The 25,151-nt window shown below is 38.7% G+C and overlaps 1 protein-coding gene across 7 annotated transcripts in view; it reads right to left on the reverse strand.

The window, feature by feature from the left end:
- Positions 1-1,224: 1,224 nt before the first annotated feature.
- Positions 1,225-25,151, reverse strand: part of TTBK2 (tau tubulin kinase 2) — a 174,163-nt gene continuing 150,236 nt past the window's right edge. For all 7 annotated transcript variants that reach the window (XM_025190893.2, XM_075927247.1, XM_075927244.1 and 4 more), the window contains 2 exons: positions 9,536-10,815; positions 1,225-8,452 (listed from right to left, as the gene is read on the reverse strand). In XM_025190893.2, the coding sequence (XP_025046678.1) occupies positions 7,984-8,452; positions 9,536-10,815 (1,749 nt within the window). In that variant the 3' untranslated portion in view covers positions 1,225-7,983. The remainder of the gene's footprint in view (positions 8,453-9,535; positions 10,816-25,151) is intronic.

Genomic DNA, 25,151 nt, shown 5'->3' on the forward strand with positions numbered 1-25,151 from the left:
GTAAATTTAACTCTGTCACCTCGGAGAATGGATTTTTCACACCTCTGAATGACGTAGTTATGCTGATCTAGTTTCCTAGTGTAAACAAGGCCAGAATGACAGATTTGGTATCTGCCAGATTTTTACTACACTGAACCTGACCTGTACCAGAGTCATTGCTTGGTTATATGGAGGGAGCGAGGTTAGAAACAGCAAAGCTAAAATGTCTATCCTTACTACTGTAATAGTGAATCAGTACGAGCTTTTGGGTCCAACCTTTCCAGTTTGCAACATCAACATCTCAGTTACTTGCTTTAATACCAACAAATTTCCACTGTGTATGTTCTACATATTCAAAAGAAACAATTATGTCATAATACAATTGATGCTGCTTCTCTCCATTTGTAAGTTCAGAGTTTTAAGAGTCAAGAAATAGGCTATAAAAATAATTGGCTGAGTTTTATAAACCATAAACTTATATGTAGGCATTCAAGGATTGAAGTTTTGCATGCTGAATGAGTATTTTATTTAGAACCAGTTTATAAAAATAAAATACAAAATAATTTGAAAACAGAACATAAAACATTGTACAAAGCCTTGATATGGTACAAATGGGAAAACAAATAAATAATTACACCTTTATATACAAACAACTGTTACAAGGGCATTAGTTCTTTTGCTGAAATCTTATGTTCTTTGATGCCTGAGCAAAAAGAAAACAAAAATGGCTTACAAGATTTCAGGGAGAGGAGACAAAGGGAAAGTACAGGGCAAGAGAGTTTGGAGGACTCTCAACAATTACCTCTTACAATGGTCACTAATAAGATCTGGGAACAACAATTATATCATATATTTTAATCTTGAGTTGTTAAATATCTTATTGGCTTCATGGAACATTCTGTCTGTAGCTGATTTACAGAATTTCATTTATTTCTTTTATTGCCCAGAGATTTTACAGTAGCAACTAATGATTCACAGATTCAGCAGTTCACTAATCTCTACGCATTGCTGGTGATTTCCTTAATTTATCGTACTGGATACTTGTAGGAAAACAGTTGAAAATCAGTTGCCGCCCACGCCAACATAACAGCTTGTATCTGAGCTGATTCAAGAGAAAAATCAGAAGTCAGGAAGACTTTAGAACCTTGCTCTCGGGCCAGGGAAGGTAGTATGAATGCAGGGAAAGTCTCCAAGTAACTTCTTATTGGGATTTTGTCAAGCAGGTAGAGGAACAGAGGGTATGACATAGCTTTAAAAAAAAAAAAAAAAAAAAAAAAAAACCTGACTTTCCCAATGTCAAATTATGACCTTGCTCTGCCATGCATACATAGGGGTTTATGAGAATCAAAAAGGACTCCCACTCTCCAGACATGGGAAGACAGGCTCATCCACATTGTATTTTTGGAGGTAAGTGCAAATTGTCCTGCTGTTAGAGCACCCCATACACTGGTCAGTTGACAGATGAACTGATTCTGAAAGGACTCTTAACACCTACATCTCCCATTGGAGGTAGTTAAATTCCTTTTGAGACTTTTGAGTGGTGAACACCTCTTATGGGCAGCCTGCTTATGATATTGCTTTAGAGTCCATGTGCTCTCCGCCCCGGTCACAGAATGGCTCCCCACCACAATAATTGCTAAAATAAACTAAGGAGGGGGCATAGGTCTGCACTGTGGTCACGAAACAGATATTCATTTTCCCAAATAAAATAACCAGCAACTGTAAATATTCTCACAGTGTAGTGTGCCCATTCCTTCAGTTCATATACTGGCAAAAGCTCCACTGACTTCAATGAGAGTTTCATTTCCACGAGAATGGCTAGACCAGCCCAGGATCCAAATTATCCATATGCAGGAGGAATGGAATTAGTAAACAGCAAAACTTATAGATCATATAAGCCAACATTTGCACTGGATAAGGATATTGCTGAAGGCCTAAGAAGCAAAACATCTGAATCAACATATATTCATTTGTATATAAGCAGGGTTTCTTTATTTCAGCATTTCAGTAAAAGCCTTTGTTATATTCAAGCTCAAGTTTTGCATTGCACAGTGTCTAGCATTAATGAGAGATGGACTCTGAACCAACACAGAGGCTTCAGATACCATGCATCTTTGAAAAAGTTCAAGTCAATATCTGAGCTTGCAGTTAAAATCACACTCTTGTACTATCTTTATGCATCAGCCACATATTTATTTCTGAATATAATTTTCTCCTCAATGAACAATTTTTGCAAAGGGAGAAAGTCATTTCCATGATTAGCTGGCACGGATGCTGAGCATCTTGGAAAGTGAATGGCTAACAAAAAACAGTATATTCTATACAGGAAAGATTGAAAGTACTAGAGACTTGTCATTCTTAAAGAATCACTACTACTAAGGATGAATGGAATGAAGGTGAAATATAAATTAAAACATTAATTAATGGAGTAGCCACTAAGATAACAAACAGGACCTAGAGATAATAAGCGTCTATATATTTTTGTCTTAAAGAGACCTCTGGCTCAATATTAAAATAAACCTGATGATTTAAAGCATAATATTACAGAGCCTGCTGTGACTGTAATTATACCATCTCCTCTGCCTTAGATGGCATGGTAGGGTAAAACTAGGTAGTATGAGAGATTACACAATCCAGTCTCCCCTTTATTTAATTTATTTTTTCCAAAGATATTTGTATGTTTGTGTTTCAGGGGAAGGGAGGTCAGGTAGGAGGCCAGTAACATACAGATTGTGAACTTATGTGTACTGTGGTGACTTGTCTGTATTTCTTAAGATTCATTTGTTCACTGTCTGGTTTCCTTGTATTTTCCCCAAAGAGATATATGAAAGGGCATTAGACTAAATGCTCCAGTAATAGCAAGGGCCTTTCATAATTTTTAACAGGCAAACACAGGGGACATGGTTAGGTAGTACATCTTTTTCAATACAGTAACCAGGTCCCCTGACTGTGGTATAATGGAAACACAGATGAACTAACTGACAGTTGGAATGACAGTGTTTACATTATGAGACTAATCTTGCAAGTTGCTGAGCATCCTCATCTTCAACAGTGGTCAACAGGAGTTGAGGGCATTCAGCACTCCACAGGATCAAGCCCATAAGAAAACAAATTGTTACTTTATACCAGAGTACTAGAAATAATTGGATTGTGATTCCAATTACACATTCCTCCTATTCGTTTATGTCATTGAAATGAAATATGCAAAAATATTTAAATGAAACAAAAAAATATTATATCAAATAGTATTGGGAGGCATGCATTAGTTCTTTGCCACTAATTCACTGTTAAAGAGACTGAAACAATTACCTTTTGGCAGTGCTTCATTCTCATGTTGATGCCACTACCAGAATTCATGTCCTTACAGTTCTGGGGAAAATGTACAATTCATTATGGAAAAGGTTGCCTGCTGAGAGGAGACTGTAGTGTAAATCAAGCATTGCCTAAGTTCTGCTTTAGGGAGGGAGAAAGAATTAGGTTTATAGTACATTACAGTTCAGCCACTGTCACAAATGCTGTATAAGGAGCATGGGCATTTTGCCCAAGTTAGCACTGTATGATTGGGGGGAGGAGCAGGGCTGGGGTTGCAATTAGGCCAGATAAGTGTGGGTAGTTCAAGAAGGAGGTAAAACTAAAAGAAAGGACAGTAGGCCTCTGTTAGTTCTGGCAGAGCTGAATTTTAACAAAGAGGAGGCGATAGTTAAGGTAGTTCCCACACATTTTTATTGAAAAAATAGGTGGTGAATGTAACTACTTTTAAAAGACCAAGTTCAGTGTTTCCCTTGCTATAATTGATCACAATGCCCCAGAAATGCATAGAATGGAGATCTCAGAATACAGGTCTTAAAAGATGAAAAGACCATCAGCCCACTTTTAAACATATAGGACAAGATATAGCCCTGTGCTTCATGAGTATTCTGTGAGGTCAGGGCATAGGGAGCTTGTTTCTCACCCATGCAAATATCAAGAAAGGATTTTCCCAGAAAGGATATAGTTGCTGGCTACAGGGAATGTCCTGCACCAAGACACTCACCCAGACAGCTAACATGTAGTGATAACTGGGGCAAAGTATGGCTCCTTTTTTAGAGCAGTAGCACAGCACAATTAGCAGCATGTTACCTATGCCTATTCTGAGGCACCTGCTCTGTTCTAGTGGCAGATATACACTTAGCATCCTTCTGTCTGCCAACTCTGGCATGTCTCTCATTAAGTTGAGACAGGTTTTTTCTTATAATTGATCAAACAAGTTGTCGGTGTACCTTGGAAAGGTTTTGCTAATACTAATACCCACTTTTAAAAACTACCAACTAAGCACGATATCAAATGCTTGCTTTTATTTCATTTAATACATTAAGGGAGTCATACTGACATCTGTGCAAAAATGCTCTAGAGGGCGTAGCAGTCATAAAAGGGGAAAATTCTGCTCCTTCCCCAACACCTCCTACTTGGCCACAAAAGACCCATGAAACAGTGGAACTGCCAGTTTCAGAACACATGCGTGGTACTGAAGAGGAACTATGCAGGACAAATCTGAAAGTTCTGTATGTCTTGGCTGCATAGCAGTTCTCTCCCCAAAAATGGAGATATGGATTGGAGGAGAGTATAATGGGTTCATGAACTAACCTTTGTGTAAGAGGAAGCTACTGAAACCTGTGCAGAATGGCTGCAGCTGCTCTGGGCCCTGGGGAAGATTCTCCCTTTCCTAAGCATTGGTTCCCCGCACAAAGCCATTTACTTAGACTTTACACAGCAGCCTTTGGCTTTTAGCATTACTGGAATTAAATGTATATAATTTATATATTTTCACTGCTGGGATTTATTCTTTACATGGTCACTGATGATTACAGAGGCTCTTCTAGAAATGTTACAAGGATGGCAATTACACAGGACTTACTATATAACTACATTTGCTCATAGCTTAGTTCATAATACTCAATTTTGTTACCTTCATGGGAGAGAAGTTACATAACCAACAAACTTAAACAGGGAGAACAGTACAAGAGAGGCTATATTCTTGACTGATCCATAAATTAAAGTTGCTTCCATTAGCAACTCAGTATTTTTCTAATCAGCTACAAAACCATTTGTCTCAGAAATCTGCAATGAGCCACCACCCGGGACATAAAGTTCTTTTACTATGCATAGTACTCAAAATGCCAAAAGCATCATCCTCTGCTTTGATCTTTCCTCCATTCTTATGTAGTCCCTCTCTTTTTATTGTCAAGAAGTGCAAATAGTAATGTATTTCTACAACATTAATGTTCTCCGTTATATTCACAATTATGTAATATTGCACAATAATATTGGTATATTTTAATCTCTGGCAAAGAGAAAGAAAACATCTCAAGTTTCAGGTCTCCCCTCATCTGTAAAACAACCTATAGTTATAACAGCAGTGATTATCTGGTTTGGGATCCTGCTATATCAGGGAGAAAATGCAATTACCTTAATTTTAGTATTTCAGGGGAAAGGCACAGAGCCCAAACTTGCCCTCACTGAAGTTAATGCCACCCACCACCCCCTCTCCCAGTCCTCACTGGTATAGGACTGGTATAGTGAATACTCCTCAGAAAATTGAGAATGAAAAATTATCATAAGCTGCCACACAGTCTTAAGAAACCGTATCAGCAGAACCTTTAGAAAAAATATCTACAATGACATTCAACTCTCTTTAGTGAGCACTGCAAGGTGACAGGTAAGGAAATCAAAAAGAAAACGATGGGGTTTGTTTTGTTTTTGTCATAGTCATATATTAGGCATTCATTAACTGTCACTGCTCTTGTATCGTGGTGCAGCTTAAAAATGCACATGAAAAATGAAAAAACAATAATTACAAATCCTATCTTGCAATCAAAGATACAGTACCTCTGAGTCTGTGTTCCTGTTTCACACGCAAACACACACATACACACACACACAATTATAAATAAAAGGAAAAGGCTGAGACACAAAACACTGACTTGCTGGCAAATCACCAACCCTTCAACCTTGTACTGAGGCATGAAGGCTATTTGACTTGGTGGATGCCAGGAAACTATTTTCAGGAAAAGAGAGATGCAACGCTAAGAGTATTCAGGCACACAATAGAAAAAGAACTGCACCATCTGTGGTCTATAAATTCCAAATGAAAAATGAGAAAGAATAAGTGTATATAAGCATATGTGTGTGTGTATATATATATATATTTATAAATATTTATATTATATAATTTACCATGAGGACATGCAATTATTAATATAGCACCTATTATACAATATAATACAAAGGAATAGGCCTCTCCAATGGTATAATTTCTTCAGAAACAGTAGGTATGCCCTACCTATTGCATTCCTCTGCAGTGCTTGAAACCCTGAGTTCCACTAAGGTTCCACACTGTGCTACATTACATATGGAAAACAGTATGCACAGGAGGGAAAAGAAAATCCCAATACACTTTGACAGAACAAGTAAAATTCAGTGCAGCTCCAGGATAGCTGTGATGCAGCTTTAGAAATATGTTAGAGGGGAAATATTTCCTTTTCAGTCCAAAGGTACAAGTTTGGCAACAAACAGGTTAAATATAAAAAGCACAGATATTGGCTACAAAGGCATATGACTACAGCAAGCAGATCAGTAATTGACAACGCTCCCACTCATCCGGCATCGTTAGGACAGGTAGCATTAGGAATGCTAGTGTAGCCCTCTCAGATCTGTACTTCCATGTTTTAGATTATTCTGATCCACTGTCCATTTCAGAGAAGTTTCTGAGATTTGTTTTCCTTCCAGTTACATTGCCAAATTGTCTCATTAAGATTCTCTAGGAAGAGGAAGTGAAGGCCTTTATTCCTCTTGTCTATAACTTATCAAGTGTAGAGGTTATGCACTCCCCTTTCAGCATGAAACAAATACATAGTTCATCTTCTAGATTTATGCTAAATTTCAAGGTAAAAACTGAATCTGCTCCTTCTCAGCATTGCCATCTTGGGTTTAGTGTCAAGACAGCAACATCGTGAATAAGGTTAATATGGGCTTAAGTGGGTCATAGCTAATGGGAAAATGATTGTTGTAACAAAGTTTCTCTTTTGCACTCAGTCATTCAGACAAACAATTTATATACTTCTGATCAAATACACACAATGGTATATGGTTAAGTCCTCCGTGCTGAAGACTCTACCTTTCTTTTCCTGCAACTCAGACTTAAATGACTGTCTCCAGAATATATTTAATACAGTCCTGGAGAGGAAAACCATGGCTCCAGAAGGGAAAAAAACAACAACATTATTGTTGTTTAAAGGTTCTTGGATACTAAATAACAAAAGACAAATGCCCTGCAAAATATCACTATAAAAACTCAGAAAATGTTAAACATTTTTAAAATGTCATCAGTATATAGAAGAGGTGAAGTGTGTAATTTTTCTTAGATAGGGGAAACTGTACCTTAGGAGTTTCATCTCAAAGAATGAGATGGAAACTGAATGACTCAGAAAGAGATGTGCACAGCCTGACACTGAAATGACTCAAATTTAAAAAGTCATCTTTCAAATAATGTGCTTATTTAAACTTCTACTAAAAAAAAAAACAGCTTGAGAAGTACAGTACTTATCTCGGAGGTCGAAGCGTCATTGTGGAAATAAAAACAGATTTTTCAGGTTCTATTACATATTCTTTGAGAAAGAAGATTTGGCCTAATAATTTAAGGCCTAAGTAAACAAGATAAAATACAACTACATTAAAATTCCTATTAGAACACTCAGTTTCACCTTCAAATGTTCCACACATCTTTAACTGTCCTGCTCTGGCTTCACCGCCCTCCCTGATCTGCTTGCTGCCTATCATTAGGCAATGCCTAGCAACTCATTTACACACTATGGACTTGTCATATAATTTATTATGTTTGCTTTCTTTTGAAAGTGAGGATTCAACACTGATTTTTTGGGGGGGCTTGTTTTTGTTTAAATATACAGGACACAGACACAACATGCATCAGATTAGAAGAAGGGTTTTACACCTGTCAAGTCTCAGTTCCTATCTGCTAAGTTTACTAGCCGATTTGCTCTTTCCTGTGGGGGTTTTAGTGTTTGGGGAATGATGGCAGGAGCTGTTGGAACCTTTCAGACCATTCTTGCTTGGTTTGCTGCAGAAGTGCTCTTGCTGGCAGGACCTCCTAGAAGATGAGGAGCCTGAATGGCTAGGAGGTGATTTACTCCTTCCAAGGTGTGGCGATGAATTCTTCTGATCATGGTGGGGCCGTCCAGCCCGGGATGGTGAAGAACTAACTGTACGGGGTAAGGAAGAGCTTCTAGGTGAGGCACTGGGGCTGCGTCGAGGGATGACAGGGCTTTTGGGAGGAGTTTTTGGGCTATGTGGCGATCCTGGACTCTTACACTGGGTGGAGCTCCTTGGTTTTTGAGATCCATTCTGAAGGATTTGAGCCAGACGAGATATAAGGTCTGAATCTGAATTGCTGCTCCCTAGAACTCTGTACCTGCGTAATCTTAAAAAGAAATGGAGAGAGATTATTTCCACTGTTTTATTGTGCTTTGTCCATTACAATGAATATACATAAACATAGTATAAATAGAAACTAGAAATGGTCTCTAGCTGTAGAGTTCACACCAAATATAAACTTACCTAAAGTCCAGAGGTATCTGGATCTAGGGTTTTGGTTCATATCCAGTTCCAATGGATAAAATACCCATATTTGTGTAATCCCCAACATGTATCAAGAATGTCTTTATAAGTACTAGACAGATGTGTCAAAGTGCACACAGGCATACTTTTTTTATATATATATAATACTTGAAGGAGCATACAGTAGGGAGATGCTTATCAACTCTTCTTTTGGAAGAGTAGAATACACTACCTGTTTACCCACTGTGGTTGCAGTCTGTCATCCAGTGTAGAAGAGGGCAAGGCCATCCACCTACAACTTCCTTCAAAGGGTAATTCACTAGTGACACTAACCCTCCTCTTATCCTTCTAGCCTAGTCATACTGAGAACAGGATTATGGCTGCCGATGAATAGATGTCTGGGGGTGAAGCAGAACTTCTGGAGTCTTCTCTGCCCTTCTTTCCATTCCTGTGCATAATCACCCATGAATTGACCCAAATTAATTATGTCTAATATTGTTCATCAAAATTTTTAAACCATTAAGCTTCTACGTAAGAGTGCTTTTGTAATGGGTTTTGTGAGGGTTCAGCACTTCTGAGAATCAGGTTGTCTTTACTGAAGTGTATAAATATAGCTATAACTTTAGGAATCCAGGCCTGAAAATCCTGGCTATCTGTAGCTATTGGAGAGTTCAGTGGAAGGCTGTCACGTCCTTCTGTAACACTTTGAGATTTTATTAATATCTGACATGTTAAAGCTAAAGCTTTTTTTTTTTAAACAGTTAAAATATTTCTTAAATGCTTTTTTGTGGTCAGATCACTAAAATTCTGGATTTTTAAAAGAAATAGGTTTACAAATAACAGATGTTTTGGATACTCACACAATGCATATTTTCACGATACATTTTGCAAGCTAGATCAAAATTATTTTAAAATAAAATACATATTTCTTGTTCATCTATATTACCTGGCTTCCACCCCAGGCCTCATTGGTGGTTTTCCTGGGGGTGGATGAGGAAAGAATTGAGCTGAGGTTGAATTGGTGACTTGATCAGTTGTAGCCCAGGATACTGGCCTTGGAATCTTGCTCTTCCTGCACTGAGAGCTACTTGGTGACAAAGAGCCCTCCTCAGATTGTTTACCCAAATGAGAGTCCAGTGTCAATCTTGAAAAGGAGCATAAGACATCATCCTCTGAAAATGGTACAGGAGCAGCAGCCACTTTCTCCTCCAGTGACTTGTCAGAGGCACTTGAGAGGTCACCAAGGAAAGACTTGAGCTGTCTCTTTTCCACAAGTAGCCTGACCAAATCTGTCTGATGGGCCTTCTTTAGAAAAAGCTTTTCCTTTGCGGAAACAGGAGAAGTGGACTCTGACGTCAAGTCTACTTCTTGTGCTAAAACTGGTATACGACTTTGTCTGACTGCAAAGGATGACCTAACTAAGTCTTTCTTAGATTGATGAGAACTCTCATTCTCTGAAATACAATGGAACAGCTCTCCATTTCTGAGGGCATGTTTCTCTTCTTTGCCCTCCTGGTGAAAAAATGTAGAAAAGTCCATCTGGTGGCATTCCAAGTCTTCAGAATGGTCAATTTCTTCATTAGCATGGAAACCATTTTCCTGACCAACTATCATGTGGTTTTCCTGTCTATCAGTAAATAGGTCAATGACTCTTGACGGTGAAATATCTGATGTTTCAGCTGCTCCTGACTTCTGTACCTCATAGTTTGCATCTGAATTTGACATCAAGCAGGAAGGCCTTGGTTGTGATTCATCAGCAGATTCAATAGCAACTGGAGGTTTCCTCTCCAAAAATTTTGAGCTCCCTGGTGGAGAAGAACTCTGCCTCTTGTGAGACATTTCTATGGCATCCTCACAAACCCCTGGAAGTATTCTGTCTTCAGTTTCTATAGGGAGATTTTCAGGTTCTTTTTCTTCCTCCCTACTGCTACATTGTTCCAGTAGGTCCTTTTGGCCACAGCTCATGAGTCTAACACATTCTTTGATGTGTTCTTCCCTCTCAAATGCCTCATGATTTAACTGAAGTACCAAATCTGTTCTGCTGGAAGCAGGGGGAAGTGCATCCTCTGTCTCTACCAATCCAGGCAAATTCTCCTTAGGGGAGGAAAATTCCACATTGTGTTCCAAAGCATGTGTGTCTCTGTCTCTCTTCTCTAGCTGGTAACCATAATGAAAGCTCTCTGAGGCAGATTGGGTGGAGGCCACTGATGGTCTTGGTATTGTTATCTACATTGGAAAATTAAAGGACAAATGAAATGATAATATCATCTTATACAGTTCAAATTCTTTAAAATGCAGATTTGATACAGTATGTTCAAAGCGTTATTGTCCCCATCAATCATAATGTTCATATTAGAAAAATAACAGCTAATTTTAAAAAATGACATTTGATTTACATAATTAGAAAAGAAAATACTCTATCATCCTGGGACAAAATGTAAGGCACATGAAAACAAGCACTATCTTTGCTGAAAAGGTTACAATCACTAAGAACCCTACAGGAGAATAGAGCCAGCCTAAAGAGTAAATTAAATGTTGTCAGTTATTTTTATACAAATGTGGATATTTTTATAAAAGTTTCACACATTCAATTTACTAGTAAAAAGCAATCCTTAACAAGTTATACAATACAAATTATAAGACCCTGCTGTCAGGGATGAAAAATGATGAATAGCATTTCATAGGCTAGGATTAAAGAAGTGAGGGTGTTGGTCAATGCAGCAGGTAACTACCAATCCAGGCAAATTCTCCTTAGGGGAGGAAAATTCCAGATTGTGTTTCAAAGCAAATCCTAGCCTATGAAATACTATTCACCATGGTATCTCTTCCTTGTATAGACATGTCTTCAGAGCTTATAATGTTCATCAGTAGTGGAAATGATTATGGAATGTGAGTCAAAAGAGCCTCCTGGATTCACCTCTGCTGGAAGGTGAAGCTGATAACAGTTGCCATGGAATCTGCAATTTTATATTGAAGACTTCACTGGTACTTGCTGCAGAAATAGTCTTAAAGTGCTGGAGAGCTCCAAGGGCTTTTAGCATAATTGGCATAGTGACACTACTGGTTGGTAAAATCAAATTCACCTATTAGGTTCCAGGAACATATTTCTCAGGTAATACTGGTGGAATTCAATCTACTTCCATCAAAAACAAACAAACCGGTATTTGATACTGACATGCACTCTCTTGAATTCAATAACAGCACAGAGACTCTCACTCCTTTTTTACATCCTCTTAGAAGTCCCATGAAATAAATATCCATCATTATAGGGTCAAACTTACCTTTATCAGATACAAATATTCCACTGATGTAAGTTACCTCTCCACTAGGCTCTAACTCATAGCCCAGCAAGAGGCAGTAATAGTAAATTCCCCAGAGTGTTTCAGGGCTGCCTCCCTTTGTCACTTCCCAGTTTCCTAGTTCATAGAGTGGACAAACGCCTTATCAATGATCCTCCAAAAGCAAGAGGAAAGGGTACCCTAGTTTTAGAGAAAGTGTAGCCCTTTCTGGAAGGGTCTAAGGTAGCTGTCACTGGTAGAGTCTCTCTACAGCTAGGGATCTATCTTAATCCTTAATCATAGAATCATAGGGTTGGAAGAGACCTCAGGAAATCATTGAGTCCAACCCCCAGTTGGAGCTCTTGAGATAGATCGTTCCTTCTCTGCCAGGCTCCCCCTCTTTCTGAGCTGTCTGGCTCCATTTTAAGCTCCTCCTATACCTACAGTAAGATCTGCAGGTGTGGAAGGGGTGAGTCATCTGTGCCCAGATCTGCTCCTTCACCCCTTCCGTCCCTGTATGGGGCTTAAATACCCCACTGCAGAACTGACACTGGACCAAAAGAAAAGATGCATTATTTTGAACACCAGTTATCAAGAGGAAACCTTATACTGATTAGAACCAATGAGAATATAAGGATATGGAATAAAATATTTATTAACATCACAGAAGCAGGATATTTTTTAAATCTCTAACAGTCAAGGTGAAATGGAGGGATTCCATCTTGAATTTTGAATTTGCTTAAGGCCCAGGATAAATCTGTCCCCCACTCAGCTCCTTTGAGGATTAAAAAGTACTTGACAAATTCCTAGAAAATATTGCTCCCTTTCCACTGAGATAATGGCTCTGACCTCCAGGAAGTGGGATACTTCAGAAGAAAATCTTCAGTATTGGCCAAAGAAAGAGGAAGGTGATATGCCACTAGCTTTGGGGAGAGGCTGATATTGGGAGGAATTTGAGAAAACTCATCTGGGACGTAACAGACAGAAAGAACATAACTCAGTGAGGAAATTCATAAGCCACCCAACTGGAAATCTCTCTTTATTGTCCACCCCAGTGCCTATGGGTTTGATGAAAGCAGATTATTAGAAGCGTTTATTACAAGTTCTTTACAGAGAATATAAAGGGCAACTGGGATTTCTTAGGTCCATACTTCATGGTAGATTTCTGGATGGAAAATAGTGACTTATCTACAAAAAAGGATTTAGGATTTCTTACACTGGGAAGCTGGGATTGGAAGAGAATCCTTATTATCTGAAAGTTCAGCGCAATTGGCATTTGAAATCTCATTTAAGCATCTAGAGTCCCTATGAAATAAAGAGAGGACTCATATCCTGATTTAGGAAGCCTGTAACTTCCCCCACAGTCTAATCTGCCAGGCTCCACAAGCTATTGAAGAAAAGGTAGGACTGTTAGCTGCTGAGTAGAGGGAATCATGGCTCAACTCACTAGCATTAATAACAACTTGGGGAGAAAAAACAGAAAAAGTCTCTCACTTTTCAGGGAAAGGATGTTAAAAATCTGACCCAACCAGAAAAACATCCTATCCTGCTGTAGCTCTGATCACCGGCAGATGGCAGAACTGAGCACATGAGGAATAAAATGCAATGGAAAATTTTTAAGCATTCAAATCATCTGCCTTTTGTTTTTCTGAAGTCAGACATTATATTCCACAAGCAAGGTTTATTGCATAACACAGCCTCTGAATCAAGTTTAGATGACAAGAACCACTAGCCTGAAAAGTCTTTGGGAAGTTTAGAGTTGTGAAGTGTTTCCATAATCTCATGAACTGAAGGATGAAAAGGGAATGTCCCATCCCGATTTCCTTTTACAAGGAATAAATGAGTTCATTTTTAAAAACCTGCACTTTTTCAAACTGGAAATCTGTTCTGAAAGATTTAAATAAATGTTCTGTTTTTTAAATGCAGAGAGCTCTACTTTTATTCTGTCATGAGAGTTCATCCACAAATTCAATTCACATGCTAATGGACTCAATCATGATATGGGGCTAGTGGGGATTCTACCTACTTAATAACCACTGAAGGTGCTAACAGCTCCCTAAGCGGTATTCTTCCTGTTTTAGGAATCTGTCTATTGACTATGATTTTTATCTGATTAGGTTTAAGTACCCATTCTCCAGATACTTAATGATGCTCTGTCTCCCACCCTCTCCCTTTTTCTTTCTCTCCCCCTCCCCTTCCCCTCTCCTATTTATTTCGAGTTTTCATATCCCCAACTCATAATTCCGGTCATCTGAAGAAGTGGGCTGTGCCTATGAAAGCTCATACCACCATCTACATGTTTCGTTAGTCTATAAAGTGCTACTAGACCATTTGTTGTTTTTTTCTGTAACAGACTAACTCGGCTACCCCCTGAAGTATACAAACTCAGCCACTCAATCCCATCAAATTTGCTTTCATATATTAAGTGCTGGTTTCAAATAGCAAACTTGGGGTTGCATTTTGAATATATCCCAAAAGTGTTAAGATTTTTCAGATCTAAAGATACTATCAGGTATAAGATAAAGATAAAAGCCATTTGAAAACTTCAGATCCTGGTTCAGATTTTAAACATCTCAACATTTTGGTGCCCATATCTGAACTTTTAGTTTGAGTTCACTTTTAATTTTTAAATTATTGCTACTCTACACATCTAACATTAAAGGCCAATTTTTTCTTTTTAAAAAAGGCCTGTAATGCCCAAATTGTGCAGTCAGATAGCAAATCCATTCATCTGTATTGAGCATTATCAAATTAAATGGGACTCTGCAAAAAGGATACACTCCTTTAGATCCAGTTATAGGACTGGCATTAAATTTACACTTGTTGCTTATAACTACTTTATGCCTCAAAAGGGAGGCTTTGTGAACAAAAATTGCATTTACATACATAATTAAGCAGGTCTCAGGATATTTGATCAGATATGCAACTAGAGTTTGCATACGAATTCTATTACCTGTAATGTTAAAACCACAAAACTACAGGTGCAAATTAAGAATCTAGATCAAGGCTCCTTTGAAAATCTGTTATGGAGTAATACAGTCTTTAGGAGCTTGTTGCTATTAATATGTTTCTCATAGTTTTTCCTTCCTCAAGGTATAACTTTTTCTCTTCTCTCTCACTCTCTGTGTTTATGTATTTTTTAAAATAAGCTGAACAAATGTTAGCAGTAGTGGGGAGCTTTAATAAATACAAGGATTCAGCTGCTTCTTGGATTTTTACCACCATGTTTAGTCAATGTTCTTTTCAGAAGACGAATCAGGACACAGGAGTCTTGCCTACACTAGGGCTTCCACCAACTGCAAAATGGGAATGTTTGTGGTTGTTGTTGAACTTCTCTCCACCCACTGATAAGCTGATAGAGATTTGCTTAGAGCCCAGTTCCTTCTACCCCAATGGTAAACGACTATATAGTCTACTCTGCAATACAAAATGTTGCTTATATATGCACACCACAAACATTTTAGAGGCCCATCTATAATGTAGCATGGCTTTACCTCTGTAAATACAAGGCCAAGAGCAGAGCAGAGCTTTTGACACAGTTATAACATGGCTAGGTTCCAACCACACTGGCAAGATAAAGTTATATTTTAAACATGGGTGTCCACTAATATATATAAAGCTCCATGTTTAAAGAGACATTCTCAACTTTTTTAGGCTATGTCTTCACTGGGAAGGTTTGTCAACAAAAGTGTTGTCAATGTGCAAAAGTTGCCAAAAGTGAAAACTGGTCAAACTGTTTTTTCTGCCTCCCATTGTCAACATTTCATGGCCACATTGCTAGCACCCTATCCACAGAAAGAGCAAAACAATGCGGATAAGCATCCCTCAGTGCAGTGTTGTGGGAAGCCAGAGCTGATCCCTGCATATCTTGGGATTCCCTTGCAGCTCTTGAGGTCTCTGTGCTATGGAACATGAAAGCAGCACAGCAGTTTCTCCAGCTCTCCCCTGCAGCAGCAGACTATGTACTATTGTATTCTTAGCAGAACAGAACAAGAGCATTCCAATGATTTTATTCTTTGTTTGTTCCCCAAGTGGAGTGGGTTCATTCAGCTGTCAGATGCTTCCAAGAGCTTTGAAAGGGGAAGGCCGCATCCCTACAGGGTAGCAGAGATCACAAAACATTGAGTACAGCCATCAGAGCGGGTATTGTGGGATACTGATAGAAAACTGTTCTCTCAACAAAACAAATGGCAGAATCCACACTGCCTCTTTGTCGACAATAAAGGGAGGAGAAAAGAACAAAGTCTCTTGCGGGAAATGTTTTGTCACCCAAAACGGGTGTTTTTCCTGACAAAAGTCACATTACACAATGTAAAAACTCTCACTGTTTTGCCACGAAAAGGCAGTTTTTGGCAACAAAACATGACAGTAGACAAAGCCTAAAATTGCAAGCTTTTCAGGACCAGGACCATGTCTTCAAAAATATCTGTATTGTATTTTCCACAGTGAGGCGCTCATTCTTTTGGTCTTCTGGATGCTACTGTAATAGAAATATCAGGATTACTGTAATGGGTAATATCCCTAAATAGTTTTTGAGCCTTCTAGGGGCACTCACTGGGTTAAGTGTTTTAGAAGCTGTCAAAAACTGGTCAGAGCTTATAGTTATGTCTTGAATTGTGTGTGTATGTAATAAACTGACCTTTGGGCCCCAACTAAGGCTGTGTATAAGAATAGGATGGCAACTCTATACACCTCTATTATTAGTAGCAATTTAAAATTGAGTTAGTTTGCAAAAATTATGTATAGTTTAAGGTACTAGACATCTCCTCCTAACCACGCTGCCAATTTTGGTGGTTTTAACTATTACATTCTATTTTTAAAAATGGTTTCTCCTTTTGCTTTGTGAAAAATCCACACAAACAACAGGGGGAAAATTGACTATGCAGAAAGGGGTTGGTAAATTCACAAAGTAAGCAAAGTAAAAATGGAGATGTTTTTGTCCAATCTCTTTCAGATTTAATGATCTCAAGTGTTAATGATCTCAAGTGTAATATCAGAAGTGAAAATAATTTCAAACAGAAATGTGATTTTTAAAGTTTGACACTTCTTGGCTTTTCAGTGAAAGCTGGCAACAACTGTATCAATCAGTGACAGGCAGAATAATGGTTTTCTGATATACCAGAACACTCGGCACAGGACCATAATCACCTGCTGACCCATATAGGTCAATGACCCATATAGGTCACCTATTGACCCATATAGGTCAATGAAATTTAGGTTCCTAAGTGCCTACATCTCTTTTTAAAACGAGGCTCCTAAATCACTTGTGCATTGCAATACTGACTAGAGCAATGAATAAATACCCTTAAAATATGGACCTAATTGAACTATCAGATTGTAACAACGTAGACCAGCAATCAAGAGTTGAAAAGGTCCATATATCATTTCACTTACGCATCCAGCTTTCCCCCTACCTACAATAATGGATTTATTTTGCAAAGAACATGTACAGTTGTTTTGGAAGTGACTGGAACTGGCATTAAGATTGGTAAACAGAAAGATTGGTTACAATAGCGATAGAATGGCTAGATGCGCAGGTGTTGAATTTTGCTTCCTCAGATATTGAGGTCTTAGAAATATTGTGGATTTCAGGAACTATAAATATCAGTGGAAACAATAAAACTCATTTTATGTAGTACTTGGCTTTTTTGGGGCCTTTTTTCTTGTATTTTCTTAATTCTACCACTAGGCACATATAACTTTCCTCCTATATTTGGTTTGTCCTTGCATGCAGAAAGCTAGTAATGGCTGTATATAAGTGCTGTTACTATTGCTATTTACTCTGCTAATCTTCACTCTGACCTTGTGTTGCCACCAGAAAAGCTGCCCGAGGGAGCAGGGGAATGGACTACAACTTGTCATTGTAAATGGATACTTTCACTGCAGGTAGTACAGTGCTTATAAAAAATTAACAAGCTCACACTATTTGCCTTGTTGCCCTTAATTGTTTCTTCATTAATTTACAAGTTGGAAAGCCTCTACCCTGGCACAGCTAACGATACATGCTGTAAATCTGAATTTTTCATGGCCCCAAAGAGAAAAGTAATAAGACCCGGTGAGCTTCTCCATTTTCCAGAATTAAAAATATAAACAAGCAAAAATTAAACAACAAACCCAGCAGCAAGACATTTCAATATCCCAAACAGATGTATGTATCATCGACACACGTTAAACAAACAAATGAACTTTTTAAAGATCTGTCTGCCATAGAGGAAAGTTTATTGGCCAAAACTATTTATAAAAGGATACCACCAATTTGAAACCCACTTAATTAAAAAAATACAGTGTTGGCAGGCATTCTGTGTGTCTCCCTGCAAATTTCTGTGATTTTACAATTGCACTTTTCTAATTCTGAGAATTTTTCTCTCTCGATTGCCAACTGTTATTGGTGAACATATACTAATGTCCAGATTTTCAAAAGTGCCCAGAGGCAATCACTAATAACACCTGCTTTGTGTTAAGCTATTTTGAAAAATCCGCTATAAGTGTTGTCAAATGCACAAAGTTAAAAAAAGAGCCATCTTTTCCCCCTTTAAATTCTTTTTCATTTGCATTAGGTGATTGTCACACAGTAGACAGAAAATTTTCAGACAAAGTGTCAATTTTAAATTGGCAGGGTCTCTTTCATGAAAAGAGGTTCAATTTCAATGCACTTTTCCTGCTTTGCAAACACTAACTAAACCTACTCACGGACAGAAACTTATAGGCTATGAGCTAGACTAAATCCTCACAGTTTCTATCCAAGGAAACTTTATTTGCACCACCGTCTGACACAGCTTTGCTACACTCTTGATGGAGGCCTAAAATTCTGTCCACAAAGGGGTTACAATTATGTTTAAACATGGTTGCTGTTAGCAGGGCTCTAGCAGAACATCATAGCAAAGAAAAAAGCACCACCTGAGAACCCTCTTTGTCATAGCTCCTTCATATATAAGAAGGTTTTATAATGTCGTTGTAGCAAACGTCTCATAGAAAAACTTTCTTACCTCTAACGGTCAGAGAAACAATGACAGATCACTGCTAGCAAAACTGAGTTTAAACCATGGTTTTAGCAGTCATGGTTCTAACCCTAATTGTGACAAGGACTTTAAGAGCACACTGACAACAAAGATCATTTTAAAGCGAGCATTCTAATTAGAGATATACCTGGAGATGAATGTTTTTGAGGAAGAGGAAAGGGTTGTTACATTTAAGAACCAGTGTTGGGCTGTCTCTGGCTGTTGCAGAATAATGTAATCTGGAAGTATGGCTTGTACTATGTAAAACATGGCAAATTGAGTCTAGAGAAAATGATAAAATTTAATAACATCACATGCAAGCTTGGATGATAAAAAACCTGTAACAAGTCTAAAGCAACTTACAATAGAAAAAACTGTGTAACTTTCTCATTACCCTTTGCATGTGTGAAGAGATCTTATCTTGTTCTTCTAGAAGTCTCAGACTCATCAGTGAGATTTTACAAATCAAGGGCAAACTTCTCCTCTCATATCTGCATTGTGTTTCTCATCTTTGATATGAATAATACTTAATGGTTTGTGCTTCTGTAAGACTTTCCTGGGAAGATCTCAGAGCACACTATAACATCAATAAACTGATTTTCAAAATATCTCTGCCCTGGCAAAATAGGTATTATCATCCTCATTTTACAGCAGGGAAAACTGAAGCTTGGTGAAATAAAAGCTCATATTTTATGAAGTGCCCATACATTTTGAGTGGCTAGCTAGAGGCACCAAAGGCTTGATTTACTGATACACTGACCATCCACTTCAAACTGACTTCAACGAGAGCAATGGGTGTTCAGCAGTACCTTGTGAAATCAGACTCCTAAATAATTTGTCTCAAGTTGGAAACCCACACATGAAGATGTGACAAAGTGAGATATGTCTGTATCAAATTATGAACTTCATTTTGTATATCAGGTACATTTTGTACAGCAGGCTAAACTTGTCATGCCCAGGAAAGGCTCTTGCTACCTCACTGAAGGACTATCACTAAGAGTAATCGGAGGCCATTAACTTTGTTTCTCAACTGCATGTCCATCTGCATGGAAGAAGGAGTTACTCACCCTGTGCAATAACAATGGTTCTTTGAGATGTGCATCCCTGTGAGTGTTCCACTCAGTTCTTAGTGTGTCTTTGCACCGCTGATCAGAGATTTTTGCCTAGCGGTACCTTCCTGCACCATGCATACACAGTCGCTATCTCATGCTATTTTTGTCCGTTAGGTGCGCGCACAGCACAAGCTTCCCTATGTTCCTTTTCTACCAGAAATCCAATAAAGGACTCCAAGTAGAGGAGAGAAAGGGCGAGTAGTGGAGCACCCATAGGGGGACACATCTTGAAAAATCACCGTTACTGCACAGAGTGAGTAACTACTATTTCTCCTTCGAGTAGTGTCACCGAGGGTGCTCCACTAAGGGATTAAGTAGCAGTACCTACCAGACAGTGGTGGGTGTTGGAGTCATTTATGTGAAGAAGCAAGGACCACATCTGCTAGAGTGATGATAGTATAGGCCCTTTCTGTAGAGCATAATGTTGTGCAAAAGTATGATGGGAAGACCAACTCGCTGCTCTACAAATGTCCGTTAATGGCACATTATGGAAGAAAGCAGTTGATGTGGCTATCACGTGTGTGGAGTGTGCTTTAATAATCTGTGACAAAATTTGATTTGTCCTTTTCATATGTGTTCATTTTTTTTAATTGTATCCTTTGGTATATATGGTTGTGACTATTTTCTTACACTATTTGATCTGAGGAAGTGGGTCTGGCCCACGAAATCTCATCATCTAATAAACCATCTTGTTAGTCTTTAAAGTGCTACATAGTCCTGTATTTTGTTCCAGAAAGTTACAGACTTCTTAGGAAGTACATCATTTGGAGAAGATTAAAAGAATTTAGCAGCTGCCGAAGGTCCGACTGCTTACCACACTGTGATGCACAATCAAAGTTTTTGGAGCATGGACTGTACGTCAAAACTAAATAGAATACTTTATAATAAAAAATTCCATTGTGCCAGAACTAAAGGAGAGGATATTATTTGCAATGTTTTTCAAACTTACGCACAAGAGAATTTGAAGAAAGATTTAGATGAAGCTAAATTTGTTACACTTCTTTCAGATGCTTCAAACCAGAAAGATACAAAGTTGTATCTGGTGTTAGTTCGTTACTTCAGTTTTGAAAATGGTATTTAAATCAAAGTTTTGAATTTGGAAGCAATTGATGGTGAGACATCTGAAATAATATCCAATCATATCAAAAAATTAGTGGATAATCATAATTTGAATGATAAAGTTATTGCGAGGTGTGCCGATAACACAAATACTAATTTTGGCAGTGTAAATCGCAAAGGCAATAAAAATGTTCAAAAGAAAATGATGCATTTACTTGGGAAAACGATTATTGGAATCTGTTGCAATGCCCATATTGTATCTAATGCCATCAATACAGCATCAAGCTTAATGTCCATCAATGTTGAAGTTGTAATACCTCAAATTTAATTACATTTTGAACGATTCACTGTAAGAGTTACATTATTAAAGATTTTTTGCGAAGAAGCCTCGGTTGAATATAAAAAACTGTTGGGATATTTGAAAACAAGATGGTTAGCTTTAATGCCAGCCATTGAACTAGTGCTGCAATTATTCGAGCCTTTAAAATCATATTTTCTAAGTTTGGAAAAATGTCCACTGATCTTGAAAAACTTTTTTAAGAATGAATCTGATGAAGTAACTCTGTATTTTGTTCACAATCAAGCAACTTTGTTCCAGTCAGTTATAAAAAGTATTGAAAAACAGCATATAACTTCTGTAGAAGTGGAATTGCATATTAAACAATTAAAGGAGCAACTTCAATCACATCTTGAGTCCAACCTCCTTCCATTGGTTGTAATTACCAATTTAAATAAATTACAAGAGAGCAATCCGGGATGAAGAAAGAATTTACGAGGGAGGTGATGAGCTTATATAAAAATGCTCTTGAATATCTAGAAAATTGAAGTAAGCATAATGAACCAGTGTACGTGTTTGATTGGATTCTGCTGAATGAAGAAATTCAATGGAATAAAATCCTTGAAACAGTTTTATTCGTTAAAGAAAAATTTAGCATCACAACAAATGACAATTTATTATTCGACGAAGTACGTAAGAATTAACAATATAATAAAAGACAATGAATGGACCGAACGCGAAATTGATAAAAAATGGATTGAGATTTTTAATTTCTTAAAAAACCAACACATTCCTTTTGATAATATCAAAATTCTAGTCGAAATGGGTTTGTGCTTACCAGGAACAAATGCCAATGTAGAGTGAACATTCTCCATTTGTGATGACATTTGGACAACTGAAAAATCGAGACTCTCTGTAGAAACTTTAGCAGCTATGATCATCGTAAAAATCAATATTAACAAAGACTGTGTAGCTTTTTTAAATATCTTAAAAGAAAATGACAATTTGTTAAAGAAAATCCATAAGAGCAACAAATATTGATGTTTTTAATGTTATATGATTGTTTTCGTTAAGTCTGTTTGTGTTATAAGACGACTAAAATCGTGATCATTTATTTATATGATTATTTATATACATATACAAGTTTTTTTTTGTCAACTCAGTGTCCTCCTCGCACATTTTCAAATTCTGGTCACTTTAGCTCAACAGCTGTTTTGAAAGTGAAAGTGCGTGCTAAGACGTGTTAGTTCGAACCAAACCCCTTGGTTCAAACTAATGTTACTCCTCAAAAAATGAGAAGTAGCATTAGTTTGAACCAAGGGGTTTGGTTCGAACTAACGCGTCCCGGCGCACAATTTCACTTTTGAAACAGCTGTTGAGTGAAGTAATGCGCCAGCGAGATCATGCTAATGAAGCGCGGGATATTTAAATCCCCGTTTTATTAGCAATTTCAGTCGCCTACATTTGCATCCCTAGCTCGAACTAGGGATCAAGTGTAGACGTCCCCTAAAAGAAGTGGGAGGTTTAGGAAAACATGTAGGTAAGTATATGGGTTCATTCTGGTTGAAGTCTGATATAACTTGGGAGAGAAACTTGTGATGAGGCCTTAGAACAACCTTATCGTGGTAAAGGTAGTGTATGATGGGTGAGCCATGAGAGCTGCGATTTTGTCCACACATCTTGCAGACATTATTGCCACTATGAAGGCCACTTTTATGGATAGGTATTGTGGTGAGGCAGTGGCTAGTGGCTCAAAGAGTGGCCTTGTGAGTGTGTCAAGCACAAGATTTTGGTCCCAACGCGGGAGTAAATTTGGACGTGTTTTTCGCAAGCCCGTTAAGAAATGCTTCGTCCTGGGGCATGTGAAGAAAGAGAGAGCTTGTCGACTAGTTCGTGGAAAGCCGTGATAGCAGAGAATTGGACACAAACCAATCTGATGGAGAGGCCTAAGTTGCTGAGATCCATCAAGTAATCCAGTACGGTAGTTATGGGAGCGGTGTTTGGTTATAGTTGGCGATTTCAGCACTACTCTTGAAACCATTTCCATTTGTTTTGGTAGGTGTATCTTGTGGAGGAGCATCAACTATTTAGTAGGATCCACTTGACTCTCTCTGAACCATGGAGAAGCCATGCTGTGAGTTTCTGGCTTCTGATGTTCAGGTGGTGGGTTTTACCTTGATGTTGGGTTAGTAACTGGGGACTCATAGGGAGAGGACTCAGTAGAGTGACTGATAGGTGATGTAGGAAGGGAAACCAAGGTTGTCTCGGCCAGGAGAGTGCTATCATGATTACTGTGGCCCAATCCAAGCAGATCTTGTTGATTACTCTGGAGAGTAGAAGCATCAGTGGAAAAGCATAGAGGAGGAAAGCAGTCCAAGAAATAGTGAAGGTGTCTCCCTCTCTTGCCCTGATCTGCTGGAGAGCAGAAGTGGTGGCATTTGTGGTTAGTTGCTGTTGCAAATACGTCTATTAATGGGAAGCCCCATTGTCAGAAAATTGGGAGGAGAATGTTGAGACTGAGTTCCCACACTCATGTTGTTTGGAGAAGTGTCTGCTCAGTTTGTCAGCAGTGGTATTCTGCTGGCCTAGTATGTACATAGCATTTGGGGTTCTCACTTGTTTGTGGCACCAGTTCCAAAATCTGATTGCCTCTGCACATAGTGAGAGTGATCAGGCACCCCCTATCAGTTGATGTAAAACATAGAGGGTGTGTTGTCCATGAAGACACAAATGGTTCTGCCCTTTATAAGAGGAAGGAAGTGGACACATGCTTTGTGGATGGCCCTGAGTTCCAGGATGTTGATATGGAGCCAGGAGGGCAGTGTAATTTGATATGCTAAACTGGAGGGTAGCGGAGGAGTATACTTTCTTCCCAAAGAGATCTAGTACTTTGTGTTCCTTCTTCTGAGGCATAGACTTGTATTGAGGATGTTTTGATCTGTGATGAATGGAGTCCACAAACAATGAATTTGGGTAGGGATGTGAGAAGAGAAAATCCATCCCTTTGGTTGGCAGAAAGTATTTCCCGTCTGCTCTCCATTTGGTGGGAGGGATAGAGGCTGGCATCGACCAGAGTATGTCTGATGGTTCCATGATAGCCTCATTCATGGGTAGTACTATCTTGGAGGATGTAGCAGGTTGAAGCATTTTGAGCAATTTGTATTGTATATCTTGTACTTTTTGGAGTGCAATGTCTTGAGACTGAGTCATTCATTTGCTGTCTGCCAGGGGCCCGTATCCGAGATGTTACGGAGGCATTGTCGAGGATTATCCGGCCCTCTGACTACTACCCCATGCTACTCATCCACGTGGGCACAAATGATACTGCCAGGTGTGACACTGAGCGGATCAAGTGTGACTACAGGGCTTTGGGAGTAGGGGTGAAGGAGTTTGGAGCGCAGGTGGTATTCTCTTCGATCCTTCCTGTCAAAGGTAGGGACCCGGGCAGAGAGAGGTGCATCCTGGAGGTGAATGCCTGGCTGCGAAGATGGTGTCGCCAGGAGGGATTCGGCTTCCTTGATCACGGGGTGCTCTTCCAGGAAGGACTGCTTGGCGGAGATGGAGTTCACCTTTGCAGGAGCGGGAAGACCTTGTTTGGACACAGACTGGCTAACCTTGTGAGGAGGGCTTTAAACTAGGTTCGACGGGGACAGGTGAGCAAGCCCACAGGTAAGTGCTGAATGTGCGGGACTGAGAGATGGGTTGGAAATGGGGGGGACTATGGCCTATAATGGCAAGGAGAAAGGAGGGTCAGGGCACAGCAGGGAGGCAAGATCAAATCAGTATCTTAGATGCCTATATACAAATGCAAGAAGTATGGGTAATAAGCAGGAAGAAC

The sequence above is a fragment of the Pelodiscus sinensis genome, chromosome 4, assembly GCF_049634645.1.
Source record: "Pelodiscus sinensis isolate JC-2024 chromosome 4, ASM4963464v1, whole genome shotgun sequence".
In the NCBI taxonomy this organism is placed as follows: domain Eukaryota; kingdom Metazoa; phylum Chordata; order Testudines; family Trionychidae; genus Pelodiscus; species Pelodiscus sinensis.